Source organism: Hibiscus syriacus, unplaced genomic scaffold (assembly GCF_006381635.1).
Source record: "Hibiscus syriacus cultivar Baekdansim isolate YM2019G1 unplaced genomic scaffold, ASM638163v2 tig00112249_pilon, whole genome shotgun sequence".
Classification (NCBI taxonomy): domain Eukaryota; kingdom Viridiplantae; phylum Streptophyta; class Magnoliopsida; order Malvales; family Malvaceae; genus Hibiscus; species Hibiscus syriacus.
This window is the reverse complement of record NW_024063281.1, coordinates 1470769-1493079: the sequence shown is the minus strand read 5'-3', so window position 1 is coordinate 1493079 and position 22311 is coordinate 1470769. Positions and strand designations below refer to the sequence as shown.

Sequence of the window (22311 nt, the reverse complement as noted above, 5' to 3'; positions counted from 1 at the left end):
CGGTAATTAGAGTTGCGAAATTCGAGTTACGAATTTGAAAATCGCCACGAATTTAAAAACTGAGTTGTGAATAGTTGTGTTAACATATATCGGTAATTAGCGTTGCGAAATTCGAGTTGCGAAATCGAAATTCGCGTTGCGAATTTGAAAACTGAGTTGTGAATAATTGTGTTTACCTATATCGTTAATTAGCGTTGCGAAAAATGAAATTCACGTTGCGATTTTGGAGAATTGCATTGTGAATTTGAAAACTGAGTTGCGTGTTTACCTATATCGGTAATTAGCGTTGCGAAATTCGCATTGCGAAAATGAAATTTGCGTTGCGAATTTGAGAACTGTGTTGCGAAACTGGAGTTCGCTTTACGAATTTATTGGTTATTTTTGCAAATCTAAAAAATTGGTTAAAATCGTACTTTTTTTTTTGTTACTAAAGTTATTTTTTCAATGTGAAAACCCCAAAATCAAATTTAGACCGAATACAAAAAAATCCCATTGATTTTGTTGTCATTTGAATTTGGTGACCACATAAATTTAGCATCACTGGTCCGTATATGTACGCTTCAGTACGTATCCACTTTACTTTTTTTTCTGCCTAACACCAATAAAATCTTATCATTCACTGTGGGATTATAAAAACTTATGACATGATAATATTATCGTTAATTTTTTTAATGATTTGTGATTAAAATGAAAATAAAATATAATATTAAGTATGATTTTAAGAAAAAAGATAATTAGGTGACTAAATAAAATCGTATAAATAGGTGAATGACTAAATAACTTATTTTACCTTCTCTAAACTTTTAATAAAATAAAGATAGTAATTTTTAATAGTTTACTATATTTCGACTCGACTCGACTCGACTCGAATCGATTCAATTAAATTATTTTTAAAAAGAATTCAAGGGTTGCGACAGATTCTTTTAAGATTTTTAAAAATGGACCAAGTTTAGGTAAAACTCGTTCATCCCTATGTATTTACTATTTTTTGTTTATTATTTAATAATTACTTTTACATAATATATTATTAAAAAAATTATAAAAGTTCTTATAACAGAACAAATCAGTCTTCTATTAAAATTTAAGATCGGATTAAGATTAAATTATATTTTTATCGTATCAAATTGTAATCGAATTAAATTAAATTAAATTGAAATCAAAATTTTGTTCCCTCTTATGCAGTGCTGCCGACAGAATTGGGGCACTATGGTATGTGTCTAAAAGATAAAAGTATGCGTCCAATAATGGAATATTATACAATTTTACCATATTTGAATATATATCGAAGACGATAATGAAATATCGTATAGTTTTATCATATTTGAATCTATATAGAATACGAAAACAATCGAATAATTAAATAATAAATAAAAAGACGTCATAATTCATCATATTACAAATAAAAAATTATGGCAGATAATTTACTAAAAATATTACACGATTCACACCAATGATTTATCTTACGTGGTTGACAAACAGACAGACCATGCTTTGCTACTTAATTTTTACGTGGAAGACGGAAGTCGTCGTCACATGACGATCTCCGGCTTCAGAATGCTGGATTTGATCTCTTTGTGAGGCAAAACCACGCCGCCGTTGCTGTAAACTTCGTCGCATACGTGGACGTCTTCCCCGAGAATAGTCATGTTTTCTACTCTAGCCCATTGGCCGACGGTGGAGTGCCATCCGATGATGCTGCTGGATATGCAAGCATGTTTCTTGATGCGGACTCCGCGCATCACGGTGCAGCGAGAGAGTCTGACTCCGGACTCAACGACGCAGCCTGGACCGAGTGCTACATCCGGTCCGATCAAACACCCTTCTCCGATTTTTGCGGTCTCGTGAACCAAAACGTTTCCCACAATGTGTGAGCCAGTGGCTAACTTAGTTGAAGCTTTCTTCCTCAGGGAGTCTAGATAGAGTCTCAGCCCAGTAATGTAGTCCCTTGGCTGACCAATGTCCATCCAGAACCCGGGAAGGACCATTGCATAGAGCTTCTTCTCTGCTGCAATCTTCGGGAAGACCTCTTTCTCGATCGAGGTCGGCCTCAGTTCGATTCTATCAAGAACAGAAGGGTTCAGCAGATAAATCCCAGCATTGATTTTGTTTCCAACAAACAACTTTGGTTTCTCCACGAATTTGTCAACTTGACCCGTCGATTCTTCCATCACCACCACACCGTATTTCGATGGCTCATCCACCTGTTTAGTTTCAACTCAAGGATTACAATCTCTCCAGAGAAAAATAACTCGAAACTCAAAACAAAAAGATAGAGCTTAATTATTACCTTGGTCACCATTATGGAAGCTTCTCCTCCATGAGCTTTGTGGAATTCAATCATTCCTTTGAATGGATACTCACTGATAACATCACTGTTAAGGACAAAAAACGGTTCACCAGACTCGTCAACAAGCTTGTCCCTAGCCAAAGCAAGGGGACCAGCAGTGCCGAGCGGCTCCGTCTCTTGAGAGCATGTGATCGTGATCCCGAGTTTTGCTTCGAATTCCTTCAAGAAGTTCAACATTACCTACAAAATCAAAGTCGCCTCCGGTCAGCCTATGAACACTTAAGCCACTAACCTTTCAGACCATTGCATTAAATTTTACACATGAAGAAGCCCCATAATGTACCTCAGGTTGGTAGTTAATAGCCAACACAATTTCAGTAACACCAACAGCCTTGAGAGCCTCGATCTGCAAAACAACCAACGAAACATTATTCCACAAAATAAACAAACTTGCTTCGAGAAAACAACAATCATAGTTCAAAAGTATACCTGATGCAGGATCATGGGTTTATTAGCGAACTCGACAAGCGGCTTAGGAACACTAAGAGTCAAGGGCCTCAAGCGTGTTCCGAACCCTCCTACAAGAATAAGTGCCTTCATTGTGATATTCCTTCTGTTTTACCTGTAAATAGGAAAGCAACTTGAGAAATGCTTAATCCCAAAAACTCTTCTGATTATACATGACAAGAAAAGGGGAAAGAACCAAACACTAAAACACACGCTACAAGCCAAAACAAAATGTTCAAAAGTAAAAGCAATACTCTGACACACTGTTGTTTCTTAGGAAGGGAAAACAAGAAAAAGGAAGCAAATACTTTCTTTCTTTCCTTCCTTCTTACCAAACACATTGACTGGCATGAATCGAGAAGGAAATCCAGCCATTGAGTAACCCCTGCTTCAAGTAATGACAATTGGATTAAGTTATTTTACATTTTCTTAATCTTTCTTTTTAATCCTTTCCAAGGGAAAAGAAATGGATTTCTTTATTATAAAAACACTTACTTAGATGGAGCCATAGAAAACACAAAAACCGCCACAAAACCACACATAAATATAAATTTTCAACCAGAAGCATTTAAATTTGATAATTCGAAGTACGAAATCAAAACTTAGCGGAAAAGAATCATCTAAGTCCGTCCTGATCTGGCGACACGGAAGTTCTTGACCTTTACAAAGTATTTGACAACAAACATAGCAAAAGGAAACGGAAAACTTCAGCAAAAACCTTAACCAAAGCTAAAATTGTGAGTAAGCATTAATTCAGACTCTCTTGCAACACAAGAAAGAGATCAAGTAAATCAACTTAAATTCCCTGTTGTTCTTAAACTCAACCATGTAAACAACCAGATCTAACAAAATACAACATTGCAAACCAAATCAAGCCTCAAAATCATCACCGAAAACATGCCAATTGCAACGAAATCGAAACAGAAACAAAAGAACAACGAACGGCAAGTCACATTATCAACTCCACTGAAACATTCAAGACGAGTCCGTGCAGAGCTCGAAATGACCAGAATTCAGTGATTACCTTCAAACCTTACCAGATCCAAGCACGAACCGAGTTCAAACTACGAAACTCGAGCACGATTCGAGGCAACTAATAAGAAAAAGGGCGGGGAAATGAGTCGATTAGGATGAGTTGATTAACTTTTGGTTTCGTTCAATGACAGTTTCTGTTTTCCGTCGGTAGCTGAGCTGGCAGCTAAGAGATGAAGCGGGCGTCGTTTATGAGAAAGGAGAGCGGTATTTATATACGAAGGCGAGAATGCGCTGAAGATAACGTGAAGTCCTTTTGGGGGGATAAAGTATATACAGTCACTTAACTTTATTCAAATAATCATTTTTATCACTAAATTTTAATAATTATAAATAATTATTAAATTTATAGATATATTATAAGATAATTATTGCGATAATAATTTGATGAATTTAATTATTATTTTAAAACATTTTAATACATTTAAGGAGTAGTTTATAGCCTTTAAAGGTTAAATATCAAAATAATCATTTAAATATAATTTTGAGATTTTTATGTATTTTATTCGATAAAATAGAGATTAAATATGAATTCTATTTATTAAAAGAAATTACTCTTATAAGATTACATATGAACCTATCAAATCTAAATAAAAATAATTATCTATAATTAAAATTGATTTTATTTTATTTTATTTTATTTGATCTGATCGTACTTTTATTTCATTGATATTTAAATGTGAATCAACTTCAACGAGGACATGCCGGGGATATCTAACGTACGAAATAATTAATATAAGCTAAGGAAAGACGCTATCGGAAATGTTAATGTTTTTTTAATATTTCCGGTAAAGCGCTACATAAAATATTATTTTTTTACCGGAAATGTTAATATTGGGCGCTACCTAAAATGTTATTTTTTTCTACTGGGTTTTCTATCGAAAATTAGGTAGTGAAATTAACATTTATGATAGAAACAATAATGTTTTAGATAGCGTTTACCGAAAATATTAAAAAAATATTAATATTTACAATAATATATTTCTTTAACTGTATATTAAGTTGTCGCACGGTAAAACTACCCGAACATGCCTAGTTGGAGTCGGTTAGTTAAAAGGCAATAAGTACGGCTTTAGCATACGCAGACCAGCACATCCCACCCCACGAGAACATTCAAAACCAAAGCCGAATCCGTGGGCAATATTTGTAATTATTAAAAGCAAGGGTAAATTACACTTTTAGTATCTAAACTATCAGGTTTGATTCATTTTAGTATTTAAATTTTCATTTTTTTTAAACCATAACTTACGTTTAGTTTTTGTTTCATTTTAGTATCTCATTGTTAAAAATTTAACAAGTGGTCTCGTCGGTCATCATGTCTATAGTCATCGATTTCTTTTAACATGCATTTTGACCCAGGCCCGATGGGTTCATATTTGATCTTATAGGATTGTTTTCTTTTAACAGGGTTTTATTCGAGTTGAGTTTAGTGAAGAATGGGATTGAAACATAAGAAATGTCAGAGGTGTGAGCGTTCAATGTCAAATGGTGGAAAGTTATTTATGAACAAATTGCCTTGTAGTTACCCATATTAATAAAAAAAATGACTTCAATCAATATGAAACCTAATCCATCTTTTAAGATAAATTCGTACTCGACCCAACACAATATATATATATATATATATATATATATATATTAATTTTGTATGATAAAAATAAAACAAGGATCTAATAGAAAAAAATAAGATATAGAGGACTACTATTATAATTATACTAAATATATAAGATACAATTATATAATTTTTTGGATCAAATTTAGTCGAATATTTTCCTCTTAAATATGATTTTCACAAATTATAATAATTGTCTAAACACGTCACAACTATTTAATTATACATAAATATAATTTTATGATAATTTTTCAAAAACACCCCTATGTATTTCAAATAAAATCAAAATTGAGAGTAATGTTGTTGAAGAATAAGGGGGTTTTTTAGGCTAAATTTCCCATCACCACCCACTACTTCAGAGCAACGATAGGTGACCAAAACCCAATTAAATTGTTTATTTATAGTTATTGTAACAAAATTTATAACAGTAATAATAAATCAAGCAATAATAATAATAATACACAAACCCCATAGGTCTCGGATTCGAGTATCGGTAATTGCAGTAGGGGGTGATTGAGTGTTCGTTGTTAAATGGTTGAAAACATTTAAAACATATACGACTTTGTAATCACCTTATCTTAATAAAAAAAAGTAAACTACACATTTTGTACCTAACTATCAGTTTTTGTCCGATTTAGACCTAAACTTTCAATTCTTTCAAAATTATACCTAGCGTTTACTTTTTATTTCATTTTAGTATCCCCACCACTAAAATTTAACGCGTTTAGTATTTAAACTATCAAGTTTTGTTCATTTTAGTACCCAAACTTCCAATTTTAGTACTTAAAGACTAAACTTTAAGTGTCATTTTGAGATTTTTTTTGAAAGTTTAGGAATTAAAACGGACCAAATTGATAGTTTAGGTACTAAACCCGTAATTTACCCTGAAAAAAAAGACTAATAAAAACGAAAAAAATGTTTGGGCCAATGGGCCGTGCTAAAATGAATCTCAAAGACTTGTCAAGAATGGGATTCGAACCCATGCCCTTTCGGACCAGTACCTGAAACTGGCGCCTTAGACCAACTCGGCCATCTTGACACAGTGGTACGCATTTCAGATATAAGGTAATTAATGTAATCATGAGATAAAAGCATTAGGAGATTAAAGTGGCTATTAAAACGAAGAATAAAAATAACATTATACTTTTATTATCGAAATTTCGTTTATAAATTAAAATAATAAAATGTACTTACTTTATTTATATAGTTAATCTGAAAATTTTAATTAATTAATTAATAAATTAAATATGAAATTAGTTAGTTTTATAACACGAAAAAAAGTAACTCATGCCAGTTTAAAGAAATTATTATCGTTCTATTAAATTTATGATAATTTGATAAATATGATTAGTGATGAGTATAATAGAGTTGAGTTAACGACTCATATTTTGGATTCAAATTTTATTTTAAATTTTGTTGAGTTAATTTGAATTTATAAAATTTGAGTTGAGTCGAATTGAATCAAAATTTTTGAATTTTTATTTGAATTTAACGACTTTATCTAATCATTTATATATCCATATTCTATTTCACATTATAATGTTATTTAATAAATCAAATGTAAAAATTAAAAATTAAAATATCTCAAGTCTAGAGTTTTGCCCTTTTCCTCTATTTTTTTTTTACAGTTTTCTAGGGTTTTGCCCTTGCTTGATCCAGTGTTTCTGTTTGACTTTGCTTATTGTTTATCACATGATCTTGCCTTACTCTTCGGTTGCAGCTCTTCTTCGATCCTCTCTGATGGCCAATATAGAGCAAAGGTTGGATGATCTCCAATTAGGCGATGATGAAGATGAGGTTTTTGCCCTGGAAGTTGGGGCTGATGGTTCGGGTATTTCTTATGAACATTGCTTTGTGGGTTATTTTCTTCCTTCTAGTTTGATCAATTTTCAGATTATGAGAATAACCTTGGCGAGTGTGTGGCACCCTTTTGGAGGGATATCAATCTCGGATATGGGTGAGGGGAGGTATTTATTCAGATTGTTTCATGCGGTGGATGTGGATAGAATTATGCGTGATGGCCTATGGTATTTTAATGTTCACTTGTTAGTTTGCCACCGTCTTGGTCCTGGGGAGGATCCATTAACAATTCAATTTCATATTTTGGATTTCTGGATGAGTTTCAATTATCTCCCTACCAGCTTTGTTTCAGAATCAGTTGCAAAACTCCTTGGCAATTTCATTGGAGAGTTCTTGGAGTATGACTCCTCAGCTATTACTATGGGAAATCGGGGAAGCATTAGGGCTCGTGTTCGGCTAGATGTTCATGTTTCTTTAAAACAGAAGATGAAATTAGCGTTGCCCAATAGGAAGGTGGGTTATACTACTTTTCTGTATGAAAAGTTACGTTTGTTTTGTTTTCTGTATGGCACATTGGGTCACAGATAGAGTTTATGCCCTCTAAGAACCTCTTATGACATGACAGAAGTTGTGTTTCAGTAGGACGTTTCTCTGCGTGCTCCTTCAAAGCAACAAAGAATAGTTCATTGTGTTTGGCTCTGAGAGGAATGTGATGAGGTAAAGGGTTCGAGTTCGGTGAAGAGTGGAAACGTTGGTTTCGGTAAAGAGAATTTGAGGGTGGGTGGTCTATCCTTGACTAGAATAAGTTGTTGGCTACTAAGACCTCCATGGATGTGATTATGTACAAGCGGAGGAGAATATTACGATGGAAAGAGGGGATGATGTTAAACGTCATCGGTATTCCTCGAGCCATAATGGTGTTGTTGAAGACATGAGTTATTGTGAGGATCCCATTAGACCATCTGTAGGCCTGCAATCCTAGGTCAACCGATCTCAATGAAGCTCATGGGTTGGAATGTCTGGGGTTTAGGTTAACCTCGTCCAATTAAGCGTCTCCGATATTTACTGAGAGACGTCAACCCAGCTGTAGTTTTTTTGATTGAAACAAAGCTACAACATGTTAATATGGAGAATGTTAGTAAATCTATTAGGTTTTCGAATGGTCTGGAGGTTGGTTCTTTTTGGTAGTAGGGGTGGTATATGTTTAGATTGGCGTGGGGATTGTGTAGTGACTTTGCGTTTTTTTCGGCAAGACTCATCGACGTGATGATAAAAGAAGCTGAAGATTGGGTGGTTTGGCGATGTACGAGGTTATACGGAGCCCTAGAAGAGAGCATACGACGTGAATCATGGGAATTATTGAGGAGGTTGAATGATAGGCTTGATATCCCTTGGTTGGTCATTGGTGATTTTAATGAGATTTTGTTTTCTTCAAAAATTTGGTGGCCTTATTTGGAGTGAGAGAAAATTGTATGATTTTCATAATTATTTGGTTGATTGTGGACTTGAGGACATTGGGTACTCAAGATCTTGGTTTACTTGGGAGAGGGGATGAAGTTTAGAGACAAATATTATAGAGAGACTGGATAGGGGGTTGTAAACGAAAAGTGGTTTGATCAGTTTTCGCACTACTCTTTGTCTCATTTGGTATCCTTGAAGTTTGATCATTTTTCATTTCTCCTTAACACTAAAGTCGAGGGGAGTACCTCTCAGCAGTGGCACTTCAAATTTGAAGCTTCATGGCTTTTAGAGGAGAATTACGAATCCGATGTGCGACGACTTTGGGAATATTTTTTTGGCTCGGTTCTTGATAGATTAAATTATGTTAGTCTTAACCTTGATAATTGGTTTCGTCGTGTGATCAAGGCTAAACGTATTATGGATAAAGATTTAAAGCGAAGTTTGTGTGAGTTTCATGGGTCTGTTTTATTGGATGAGGTTCTGGATGAAATTACATATGTGAAACTTCGGTTAAACCTAGAAACTTAAAAATCTGAGCTCTATTGGGAGCAATATGGAGAGCCAATTGGCTTAATAACAAAGACAATAATACTATGTTCTTTCACAATTATGCTACTCAGAGAAAACATAAAAACATAATATTATTTCTTGACAGGGTTGATGGTACTCGGTTAGAAGGTGTTGAGGTGATTGGTGAGTAAGCTAAATCCTATTTTCAGTCCTTATTCTCTTCTTTGACTACCATGATTGATGATCAAACTTTGGAGGGAATTCATCAGGCTATTACGGCTGAGATGCATACTACTTTGTTGAAAGATTTCACTTATGAAGATGTGACATCCGCTGTGAAGACTATGTGCCCTCTCAAAACCTCGGGACTGATGGTTTGGGGGATATTTTTTATTAGTGTTTTTGGCATATTTTTGGCATATTTACGGCAGGTTATTGTGTTGCTCTACTCCATGGACGTGCAGTGATGTCGCTGGTTAATCGAACTTACATCGTTCTTATTTCAAAAGTGAAGTATCCCTCTACTTTGGCTCATTTTCGCCCGATTAGTCTTTGCAATGTCCTATACAAAATACTCTCGAAGGTGATGGTGATGAGAATACATAATATTTTATATTTATGCATCTATGAGGCTCATAGTGCATTTGTACCAGGTCGTTTTATTACTGATAATATCTTTGTTGCATATGAAATTCTTTACTCATTCCTTAAAAGACGTACGGGTCTATGGGTTTTTTTCGCTTTGAAAGTTGATATGAGTAAGACGTATAATATAGTGGAGTGAGATTTTATTTGGGAGGTGATGAATCACATAGGTTTTCATCCTGAATGGATCCAATTTGTGAAGAGATTTGTGTGCTCAGTCTTATACGTCGTTGGGGTTAGTGGTATAGTGGGGGATACGTTTTACCCGAAACGAGGTCTTCGTCAAGGGGACCCTCTTAGTTCCAATGTTATTGATGCAAACAGGGCTGATGTGAAATGAATCCTTGAAGTTGATAGTTCATCCAATCCAGAAATGTTGTAATACCCCAAATATCAGGTCAATGACCTTATTGAAAAGATTTAGAATTTGAGGATCTATTTGATTAATTGACAAAAGATAATAAATGATTTGAAATAGTGTTTAAGACCAATTAGTAACAATGGATAAATATAGAAGGCATTTTAGTCTTTTAAAGGAAAATGAATTTAAAATTCATTTTTTTTGGTATAGTATTAAAGAAAATAGAAAGGGGAAAGCTAAGTCATAAAAGTCATCCATTTTTTTCTTCTCCTTCCATGGAAAAACCTTCCTCCATAGCTAAAGGTGAGTTTTCAAATTACTAGTTTATTCATTCGTTTTTGTTGGTTTTTGAAGCATCGAGTATAATATAAGCTTAAAGAATGATTAAATGGGATTAAAACTAAGTTATGAATGAGATAATAGATATTGTAAAAAATGGTTTTTGAGTGATATGTTGAAATAAGAGGGTTTATGGATGTTTTATGGTAGATTTGACTTGTCATAGAGGCAAATGAGAGATTAGAAACATTGGATAGGATTAAAAACACATTAGTAAAAGTGGTGTGATTCTTAGAATTTAATGTTCTTGGAAGATGCTAGATGTTTTAAGAAACAAAATGAAGGAAAGTTAGTAAGGATAGTTAAAGAAGAGTTTCATAGTATGTGTAAGGTGTTAATATAACGAAATTGACCCTATTTGGGTGAAAATCGTGCTTAAAACTAGAAATTCTAGACAATGGTATATGTACTAATAGAACAGTACCGATACTATAGGCTAAAATGGGATGAATTAGCTTAGTAGTATCGATACTTATTCAATCAGTATCGATACCAATGAGGTAGTATCGATACCATGGTAAGGGTATCGATACCAAACAACATCGAATCTAAATTTGGTATCGATACCAGAAGGGGGTATCAGTACCATAGTATTGTAGTATCGATACCATGGTAAGGGTATCGATACCAGGAAACATCGAACCTAAATTTGGTATCAATACCGGAAGGGGGTATCAGTACCATAGTATAAAAGTATCGGTACCAGGGTAGCAATATCGATACTATAGAGCCAGAAATGTTAAAATATGCTGATATTGGTATAGAAAGTTAATGATATGTTCTTTTAAGTATTGTTTAAGTACAATGGTTAGGAAATATTCTAACATTGGGTATGGTACATGTTTTAATGGATGCTTGAGTAGATCAGAACCAAACTCCCGAAACAAGCAAAACTAAGGGCAAAGTCAATGTATCGGAGTAATCAGCCTTACATTTTGGATGCATAGCGAGGAAAGTTGGGTGAGTGCATTTAATTGTGTAACTATATGATGTAATAATCACATATGTATGACTGTTTAAAAATGTATGTGGTGATTACCAAATAGGCACTAAGTGTGCATTTTATGAAATTCATCCTAAGTGGATGAATAATCGTTTCGACACTAAGTGTGCATTTCACGAAATTCATCCTAAGTGGATGAATAACCGTTTCGGCACTAAGTGTGCATTTCACGGAATTCATCCTAAGTGGATGAATAACTGTTTCGATACTAAGTGTGCATTTCACGGAATTCATCCTAAGTGGATGAATAACTGTTTCGGCACTAAGTGTGCATTTCACGGAATTCATCCTAAGTGGATGAATAACCATTTTGACACTAAGTATGCATTTCATGGAATTCATCCTAAGTGGATGAATAACCATTTCGGTACTAAGTGTGCATTTCACATAATTCATCCTAAGCGGATGAATAAACGTTTCGGCACTAAGTGTACATTTCATGAAATTCATTCTAAGTGGATGAATAATTGTTTCGGCACTAAGTGTGCAAATCCACGGAATTCATCATAAGTTTATGAATAACCATATAGGCACGATGTGTGCAAATCCACGGAATTCATCATGAGTTGATGAATAACCGTACAGGCACGATGTGTGCAACCCACATAATTCATCATGAGTCGATGAACTACCGTATAGGTACTACGTGTGCATCTTAATAAATGAACATGAATAGGAAATTGGTAAATTACCATGTTAGCACTAAAAGTGAAAATGTATAAGGTTTATAATAAATTAGAAATAGTTAATTGATATTATAAACAATTATTAGAGTATAAACTAGTCCAAAATAAAAGAATAATGATCTAACTGTGCAATTGGCATGAATGTGTCAATTATGTCAGTTAGATGAAAGACTAAGTGCTTTTGAGGCCTAACTGTGCATTTGACAGAAATGTGTCAATTATGCCAGTTAGATGAAATGCTAAGTTCCTTTGAGGCCTAACTGTGCATTTGACAAAAATGTGTCAATTATGCCAGTTAGATAAACAGCTAAACACTGTTGAGTAAAAGATGATCGGTTAAACATTGTTGAGTAAGAGAATATAATAAAGGAATTTTAATGTATTGTGATATGAATGGTGCATAAGTGATATGAAGGGATGATATATATATATATATATATTGTACAACGATGCATAATTAGTATGAATAGATGTTATAAAGGAAAACGTAAACAGAATATAAAAGGAATGAAATGATGCCATAAATGAAATGTATAATAGTGCATAAAAGGCATGAAATGATGTCATAAATGAAATGTATAATAGTGTATAAAAGGAATGAAAAGATGTCATAAATGAAATGTATGATAGTGTATAAAAGGCATGAAAGGATGCCAGAAATGAAATGTATAATATTGTATAAAAGGCATGAAAGAATGTTATAATTGAAATGCATATAGGTGCATTATAAGCATGAATGGATGCTATCAATTAAAATAAAGAATAATGACTAAAGAGATAAATGCAAAATAAAAATATAATTAAGATAATTGTGAATGAAATACTGTTTAAATGAGGAGGATTATAGGACCCTTAAAGATCATACGATTTAGTACGAACTAAATAAATATGACAAACTTATGTATACCCAAAGGTTACTTTACAATATTATATCTCACTAAGTAAATATTTAATGTATTTCGTGTACGAAAAGGTATACGGGATAAAAGTGTTACAAATGTATTTGGGGTTACAGGTGTTGGTGGGTTAAAATAAGAGACAAACGTTTGTCTACTTTAAGGATAAATTCTTATCCGATATAAATAAGAGACAACGGTCCACCGTCAAGGTCGTTAACGATTAGGCGTCAGGGTTCGAGATCGATGAAGCGGCAAAGAAGTGGTACATCATCAAAACATGCTGATAGAGCTGAGGAATTCAGCTTGGCGGAGCTCGCTGCAGCGACAAATAATTTCCCGGCCCAAAACAAGATCGGTGCCGGGAGCTTCGGCGTCGTTTACAGGGGAAAGTTTCTAGACGGGCTGGAGGTAGCGATCAAACGAGGCGAAACGGGCCAGAAGACGAAGAAATATTCGTCTGTTACGCTCCTCCCACAAAAGGTATAAAGAAGCACACCATGCAAGCTTAAGGATTGTAGATAAGAGAGACTTTCCTTTCCAAGATCTAGAAGCCCAAACTAGCAATTCCTCCCATGTTGAGCATTGTTTATTGATGCTGCTGAGAAGTAGAATATTTTTCCATAAGAATGAAGCAGTATCGCAGTCAAAGAAAAGGTGGTTTCTAGATTCCATTTTATCATTGCACACCACGCAATTCTCTTCGGTGATAATTCTCATTCGCATCAGTCGGTCTCAGGTTGGCAGTCTGTCGATGATTGCCATCCAAGCAATGAGACTGTGCTTAGGAATATGTTGTGGGAACCAAATCAGTGAATGTCAGGGAACTTTGATTTCCTTCACCCCAATCTCCTGCCAAATGTCTTTAATAGAGGATGCCCTATTCGAAATAGGTGTGGTTGCTGCACTGCGTAATTTGAGGATACGATTGAAACTCCAGCTGAAACTGGCTCTGTTTTCCATTTGCCACCGCTGAAACTCCAGCTGAAGCAGTGAACATTTTAGGGGCTGCAAGACAGAGAATATGGGGTGTTACCTCAGCGATGGCTGCTGAAGCAACGGTCGTCGTGTATGCAATCTTCTTTTCCAGAGATTTAGGTTTCATGCATGTCGAATTTGAGGGTGATTCTATGTAATAATTCAAAAATTACAGAGTCGAAGTAAATATTGGTCTGAAGTACGAACCTTGGTTTCTGATGGCCAGCGGTTGACTTTATCCATGCTGGAGGTGTCATTTCGGTTTGTCCACCGGTCTGGGAATTTGGCAGCTTACCTTTTGTTTTTAATATACTCACAACCGACATTTAGTTCAAAAATAATAATAAATCAAATATCATCTTATAATTTTATTTTTTAAATATATTTTAAAAATGAAATATTATTGAAAGTATAAAAAAGATAATAAATTGATGAAAAAAAAGTTACAAATTACAATGAAAATATAATTTGAATAAAATATAATACTGGGACTAAACTTGACAAAAAAAATTGTTGTAGAGGTAAATGAAAACGACGTCGTAACAAGCATGTAAAGTACCTTAAAACCCTCTTTCTCCACGTTGTCTAAATAATTTCTCAATAGACACCAGCGCCACCCCCAAAATTCTCTCGAAACCCTAATGATGGCGATCGACAAAAGCGAGCCCAGCAAGCTTCGATGGGGAGAGCTAGAGGAAGACGACGATCTCGACTTCTTGTTACCGCCCAAGGAAGTTATAGGCCCCGATGAGAACGGGATCAAAAAGGTGATCGAATACAAGTTCAACGAAGAAGGTAATAAGGTCAAAATCACGACGACCACCCGAGTCCGAAAGCTGGCCAAGGCCCGTTTGAGTAAACAGGCTTTGGAGAGGAGGAATTGGGAGAAGTTCGGCGATGCGGTGCGTGAAGATGTTGGGAGCCGGCTCACTATGGTTTCCACTGAAGAGATCCTTCTTGAACGTCCCAGAGCCCCCGGTTCGATTCTAATTACCTTTCTTTTCATTAAAGTTTCTTTTTTTTGTGATTTGGTTTAGATTTGATGAAATTGAATACATAAATTTGAAAGTTTTGGATTAGGATGATTGATTATTGTTAATTTTCTCTTATGTGGTTTTGATTGCTGTTAAATTTTACTTAATTTGCATTTGATTGCATCTTTATATGGATTGTTTCCACTGAAGAGATTCTTCTTGAACACCCCGAGCACCTGGCTAGATTCCAATTACCCCTTTTTTTATTAAGATATTTTTGTGATTTGTTTTAGATTTGATGAAATTGAATATATATAACATTTGAAAGTTTTAGATTAGGATGATTCATTATTGTTAAATTTCTCCTAATTTGCATTTGATTGTTGTTAAATTTCTCTTAATTTGCATTTGATCACATCTTTATATGGATTGTTTCAATGTATTGGTTTCAGCATCACTTAAATGAGCATGATTTGATTCATTTGGTTATGGTGGTCAATTAGCCAATCACATATCAGCTATTGTTGCTGTTTGTTTGTTTGTGTGAATGGTCAGTAAGCCACCTATAGCAATTGTTTGTGGCCTTTTTGTACAGTGAAATATGTTTTTTTTTCACTTTTGGAGCCATTAACTACATTAGAGTACATTTCCCCAGTCTTCCGACCAGTGGTTTATGCCGAAAGTTCACCTACATTTTTGTTTAATCACTTGTTTTTCTGGTTTTGTATTTCATTTGAACATGGTGGATAGGTTCTGCCAATCATGTATTTAATCAAATGGCTGTTGTTTAATGCGGAATGATCGTGGGGCAACTGATTTCATCTTTTTGAAATTGGCATTCGATTGTTGAATCGTTAAACCAATTTATTGACTTCATTCCGAGGCCATTAACAACATCCAAGAAACGCTTGTTCTCTAAATTGTGTGTTTTTTCAGCATAGGCCTTGAAGGTTTTGTTATGGCATGCTCCGGTTGTGACATTTAGACTCAAGTTTGCTTGTATCTATGATTTTGGAACATGTACTAATGCATGTACACAAGTGGACTCGGTAGTTGTGAACTATGTTGTTAGGAACTCGCAAAAAGAATTCGTTTTTTGTTCCTTGTCCGGATTTTGGGTGTAAAATTCTTTGGAATATCGAATTGTTTGCAGGTACCAAACAGGAAGAAATGAAGGTTGCTGGGGACAGTTTGGCTCAGCTTAGCAAGGGAGGTGCTGTTCTCATGGTGTGCCGTACATGTGGTAAGAAAGGTGATCACTGGACTTCCAAATGTCCTTACAAGGATCTTGCTGTTCCAGTCGAAACCTTTGTCGAGAAACCTGCAGCATCCGAGACCTCAGTGGCTGCTCCCGGAGCTGGAAAGGGAGCTTACATTCCACCAAGCATGAGAGCTGGTGCGGAGAGAGCCACCGGATCAGATATGAGACGCAGGAATGATGAGAACTCCGTGAGGGTAACCAACTTATCTGAGGACACCCGGGAGGCCGACTTGCATGAACTTTTCCGACCATTCGGTGCTGTGACTCGTGTGTATGTTGCTATGGATCAGAAGACAGGCGCAAGTAGAGGGTTCGGTTTCGTCAACTTTGTGAACAGAGAGGATGCCCAAAGAGCTATTAACAAGCTGAATGGGTATGGGTATGACAATCTCATCCTTCGAGTCGAGTGGGCGACCCCGAGAACAAACTAGAAAGATTATAAACTTCCAGGTGTTTTAGTGTGTTCTCTAACATGGTCAACAGTTGCAATATACTGTCTAAAGTGCAGATTTTGGCCATTCCCCCTCCCCCTAGTTTCTTTTAAACCTATGTTCTTGCATGACTTTATGTTCTACTATTTAAGGTCAATTCTGTTTTAAGAAAAGTTGTATTGATTATCCCTTTTTTAGCTTATATATATATATATTGAGGGGGTTATATAAAAGTGGGTTAAATTGGCGTCATATACTGATTACCATCGCTCGGTTCATGTGGGCTTTTATGAGCTGACGCCTATAGTTTCGTCCCTTTCCTCTGCATTATTTTCGGTGGCCTTTCGGCTTCCTCACTGCAGATTAGGGTAAATTGTTTCTTCATAGTAACAGATTAGGGTAAACAGAACAAATCTCCTTGGAAATCGACACCTATTAAAAAATATTTTTGAGGATGGTTATGCATGTACGTGATAACTAGGGATGGACTTAGGAATTTATGTTAAAGGTGCTAACATAAAAAATATATTAAAATCTTAGGGGACGAGCGATTATAAAATCTCAGCCGTGTGAAATTAAATAATTCATATAAAATATAAAGAAAAATATCTTAATACAATGGAATTTTAAATTTCTAAAAGACATAATTGTATCCTAACACCTTTCTCGGTCCACACCTGGTAATGACAATTAGATGTGCACATTTGTCGGATTTCAATCCGATCCGGATCGGTTTTTATTCGATCCGGTTTTTTCCCATAGAAAAAAACCGGTTTATAAAATAATCGGTTCGGTTTCTAACCGGTTTAGAGGGCCGGATATCCTAACCGGTGTAACCGGTTTCGGTTTTAAAAAAACCGGATTTTTTAAAAAACCGGTTATAAAAAAACCGATTTTAATATTCCAGATTGCTCATAGGGAACCGATTCCTCCCCAAGGGGGTACCGATTCCTCACTGAATGGTTTGGCTCCGAGATTTCCAGAATGCTCGGAGGGAACCGATTTCCCCATAGGGGATACCGATTCCCCCCTATTCAACGGTCGAAATATTTGAATTTTACACTTAGGGAACCGATTCCCTATGAGAGGAAACCGATTCCCTATGAGAGGGTACCGATTCCCCCACGCTCCAAGCATTTTTATTAAATGTTTTCATACTTAAACCGCTATATTATCTTCATTAATTATCACTAACGTTCAGAAGTGATTCAATGTGTATTTAAGCAAGCTTAGAAGCCATTGATCAAAGACAAGAAACATCAAGCAACAAGAATCAAGAGAGAATCAAAGAGAAAGCATCAAACCTCAAGTTCGATAAATTCAAATACTTAATTTAAATACTTAATTAACTCAACATAATTGAAATACTTAAATACTTACAAGTTTGATAAATTCAAATACTTAAAAACTTCCAAGTTCGATAAATTCAAATACTTAAAAACTTCAAGTTCGATAATTGAAACAAAGTTTACGATAATTGAAATAAAGTTATAAAATAAACTACATTGCCATCTCTTCTTCATCATCTTCGCCTTCTGCGTTTGGAGGGGATATTCCAAGTTCGGCTTCTTCAATGTGTAAGTTTGCTTCTAAATCGGCATCAATTGCATCTTCTAGGGTGGTGATATGTTGCTTACGAGCCGCTCCATCCAAATAATCCTTTAAACAAATGCATACTTCCACCGACTCGGGACTTAGTCTTGATCTCCGTTGCGATATAACCCTGCCACTAACAGAAAAAGCGGATTCCGAAGCTACCGTAGAAGCTTGGATGGTTAGTAAATCACGGGCCATGGAGGCTAGAATCAGAAATTGTGCTTCCTTTTCTTTCCACCAAGCCAAAATATCCAAACTTTCAAACTCTTCAAATGTCATTTTTGATAGAAAATTGCATGACATGTAATTTCTCAACTCGCTACTTGGGGTGGTAGTACGTGATCGTTTGGATTGAGAATTTACAAGAGTGTTAAAAAGATTCAAATTTATGTTACTTGGACGTCTACTAGATGATTCCGCATTCATTCTCATTTGATCGTGTATTACACTACTTGATCCGTATTTAGTTAAATAAATAGCAAACATGTCTCGAAAACATTTGTTAAAATAATTTATTTGGTTTTGGACAAAGTTGGGTTCATCATCGGTTAGATTAAAAGCAAACGCAATTTGTTCAATTAGTGTTTCAACCCCACCAACATTTAACGTTGGGTTTTAAGCGGCGGCACAAGTAAAAATGGGGGGAATCTCCTTAAAATATTTTAAAAGTTTTTCCTTCATTGCAAAGCCAATTTCTTGAAAAACTTCGGTTTCAAATTCAAAGTCATTTAGTCGGGTAGCCAACAAAAATATTTGATTAAGAACCAACGGGCTAGTAGGGTAATAAACACCGGATAAAAAAGTTGTTGCATTTTTAAAAACCTCAAGCAAATCGGTTATTTTGGCTATAGTTTCCCAACTCGAATCCGGATAAATGTTTGGGACATGACCCCTCTCGAAAAGCCGATCGTGAAATGTTTGCAATGTTTCCCTTTGCCTTAAGGCAGTATGCATCATCATCCAAGTTGAGTTCCAACGAGTTGGACAATCCAAATTAGGACCCAAAGCTTTTTTATTAACGGACTTACAAAATCGTTTATAATCATTTAGTCTTTTGTTGTTGTTACAAAGAACCGATTTTATCATTGTTTTAAATTCTAATCTAATCGGCTCAATAACCTCCAAACCGGCTTGCACGGATAAATTAATTATGTGTGCAACGCAACGGGTATGAAAAAACGCACCGTCTAAAATCGGTTAAAGTAATATTTTCAATCTTGGAACCGCGTTTGTATTATTCGATGCATTATCAAAGGATATAGAAAAAACTTTATTTTCTAATTTATAAAGACAAATTACCCTTTTTAAAAGTGTAAATAAATTAGTATCGGTATGCGGCTCACCGAATAATTCAAAAGCGATTGTTCTTTTCATCATTTGCCAATTATCTTGATCTAACCAATGTGACGTAACGGCTAAAAAAGAATTTCCGGTATTATGAGGGGAACTCCAAACGTCACATGTAAGCGACACACCATAACGGTGTTCTTGGAATCCTAAAATCATTTTTTCCCTCGCCGTACGCCACATTTTTATAGCATCTCTTCTAAGGGTAGTACGACTTACTTGAGTATAACGTGGTTGCATTAGTTGTTGAATTGTTGTCGTGAAATCTTCATCATCAAAGTGATCGAACGGCAATGCTTTTGTAATCACGAACTTTGTAAACGCTTCTCGTAATTTTTCGTTGTCGTAAACAAAAACACCACCTTGCGGTGTAAGATTCGATTGACTAGGATCCGATCTTGAGCGAAGTGCCTTGCATGATTTTGTCAAATGGTTCTTCAACGTTGCGTTTCCTTCCGATGCAAGAAACTTTAGACAAAGTTTACAACGCGCCCTCCTCGAGCCATTTGACATCTCACATAAATCGTAGTGATCCCAAATGTCTTTGTTTCGAGTGTGTTCGATCATTCTCACGACTTCAAGGTTTCCCCCGACGGAAGATTCAGCCGTGTTACTCATGATGAACAAAAAATTACAAAAATAAGATTTGAGAGATGTTTAAGTGTTTTGTAATAAGATTTGAGAAATTTGTAATCAACCAAATACATCCCCAACCTATTTATACATGTTTAGGGTGGTAAAATGGTAATTTTTTTAAAGAAAAAAACGGTCACAAAATCCCCCCCCAACGGCTATATTAACGGCTAGTTTTTTAAACCCGGACCGGTTTTTTTTTTCAGGATAAAAACCGGTTTTTTAACCGGGGTTTTTTCAAAACGGTTTTTTATCTGGTAAAAAAACCGGTCTAGGTTTTTTTCTCCAAACCGGTTAAAATAACCGGTTTAAAAAAATCCGATCCGGTTAAAAAAAACCGGTTTTTCCCAAATCCGGTTTCGGATATTTTTTTCGCAAAATCGGATATTCGGATTTTTTGTGCACCCCTAATGAAAATAGGTAATACTAACATGATTTCATCTGTTGTGTAGCTTGCATTGACTGTAAGGTTTTTCCGGAAGAGGCATGTGCATCATAACACAAATTGTTGGTTTTGGTGTTCTGCGTACTCCACGGGCGGAGCACTCAAAGAAGGGTTAAACTTGGTAAACCTAGGATCCTTTGGAAGAACTTACATGGAGCAACATCTGATGACTTTAGGAGTAAAGTTTTTTTCTAATACAGGTTTTGGAAATACAAACTCAAATAATGCAGATATGTTATCCAAAAATATGGCAAATTCCATCAGAGAGGTTGGAAAAAACACCCTTGGGTTGTCGACAGGAAAGGTCAAGGAACATAAAAAATCGTGGTGGCGGAACGACGAAGTTCAAACTAAGGTGAAGACAAAACAAACTTGCTTCAATGAGTTTTTACAATGCAATGAAGACGAAGAAAGATCGAGAGCTAAACAAAGATACAAGGAGGCAAAGCGGGAAGCCAAGAAAACAGTAGCTAAATCAAAGGATAAGGCATACGAGGAAATGTACAAGAGATTAGACACCAAGGAAGGACAAAACGACATCTTCAGGCTCGCAAAATCCAGGGAAAATAGGAAAAAAGATCTAGGTAACATTAGGTTTATTAAGGACAACAATGGTATTCTTTTAGTGACAGATCATGATATTAAGAGGGTTTGGGGTAGTTACTTCTTTGGCTTGTTTAATGACGGTGCCTCTCCCGGTATAGATAGTATCATTGATGGGTCAATCGACCATCATACTACGACCAATGACTGCACTACAAGTAGGATTGGGTTTGAGGAAGTCAAAATGGCTCTTAGAAAGATGAGGAGGGACAAAGTTGTCGGGCCAGATCAAATCTTCATCACTGTGTGGTTTGTCCTAAGAAAAAAAGGAGTTAAGTGGTTGACCAACATCTTTAATATTATTTTAGAGATTGCCAAGATGTCAGAGGAGTGGAGAGAGTCTACGGTGATACCAATATATAAGAATAAAGGAGATCCCCAACGTTGTGGCAACTACAGAGGTATTAAACTATTCAGTCATACCATGAAGTTATGGGAAAAGGTGATAGAGGCTAGGTTGAAATAGGTTACTAGGGTTTCAAAAAATCAATTTGGCGATTCATCTACTTCGACGGCTTATGGAGAAATATAGGGAAAAAATAGAGATCTTCACATGGCGTTCATTGACCTTGAGAAGGCGTATGATAACGTTCCCCGCGATACGATCTGGAAGACCTTGGAAACGAGACGGATCCCAACTGCGTATATCTGGGCGATTCATGATATGTATTGTAGATCTACTACATACGTCAGGACTACAGTCGGCGACACTGAGGCATTCCCGATAGAAATCGGACTCCACCAGGGGTCGACTCTTAGCCCTTACATCTTCGCATTGATTATGGATGACATCTATTGTGCGACACCAGACGATGTCCCATGGTGTATGCTTTTCGCTGACGACATTGTCCTAGTTGTTGAAACAAAAACTGAGCTGAATAGTAGACTGGCTACCTGGAAGACT

General features: G+C 35.7%; 2 protein-coding genes and 1 non-coding gene across 6 annotated transcripts; 1 reads left to right on the top strand and 2 right to left on the bottom strand.

Moving 5' to 3' along the window:
• Positions 1–1502: 1502 nt before the first annotated feature.
• LOC120176430 (probable mannose-1-phosphate guanylyltransferase 3) lies at positions 1503–4009 on the bottom strand. 2 transcript variants are annotated; one of them, XM_039182858.1, is made up of 5 exons: positions 3819–4009; positions 2777–2909; positions 2631–2693; positions 2288–2527; positions 1503–2201 (listed from the first exon to the last, which is right to left on the bottom strand). In XM_039182858.1, exons 2-5 carry the CDS (start codon positions 2885–2887, stop codon positions 1530–1532), a joined length of 1086 nt encoding a protein of 361 aa, XP_039038789.1. In that variant the 5' UTR covers positions 2888–2909; positions 3819–4009; the 3' UTR covers positions 1503–1529. The 2 variants fall into 2 exon arrangements, with proteins under 2 accessions (XP_039038789.1, XP_039038790.1); XM_039182859.1 differs by having other exon boundaries at positions 3832–4009.
• Positions 4010–6396: 2387 nt separating this feature from the next.
• Positions 6397–6477, bottom strand: TRNAL-CAG. Its single transcript has one exon. It is a non-coding gene; the product is annotated as a tRNA-Leu (tRNA).
• An 8217-nt stretch (positions 6478–14694) lies between these two features.
• LOC120176463 (eukaryotic translation initiation factor 3 subunit G-like) lies at positions 14695–16948 on the top strand. 3 transcript variants are annotated; one of them, XM_039182891.1, is made up of 3 exons: positions 14695–15095; positions 16245–16799; positions 16831–16948. In XM_039182891.1, exons 1-2 carry the CDS (start codon positions 14759–14761, stop codon positions 16781–16783), a joined length of 876 nt encoding a protein of 291 aa, XP_039038822.1. In that variant the 5' UTR covers positions 14695–14758; the 3' UTR covers positions 16784–16799; positions 16831–16948. The 3 variants fall into 3 exon arrangements, with proteins under 3 accessions (XP_039038822.1, XP_039038823.1, XP_039038821.1); XM_039182892.1 differs by having other exon boundaries at positions 16245–16792; positions 16824–16940; XM_039182890.1 differs by lacking the exon at positions 16831–16948 and having other exon boundaries at positions 16245–16817.
• The last annotated feature ends 5363 nt before the right edge of the window (positions 16949–22311 follow it).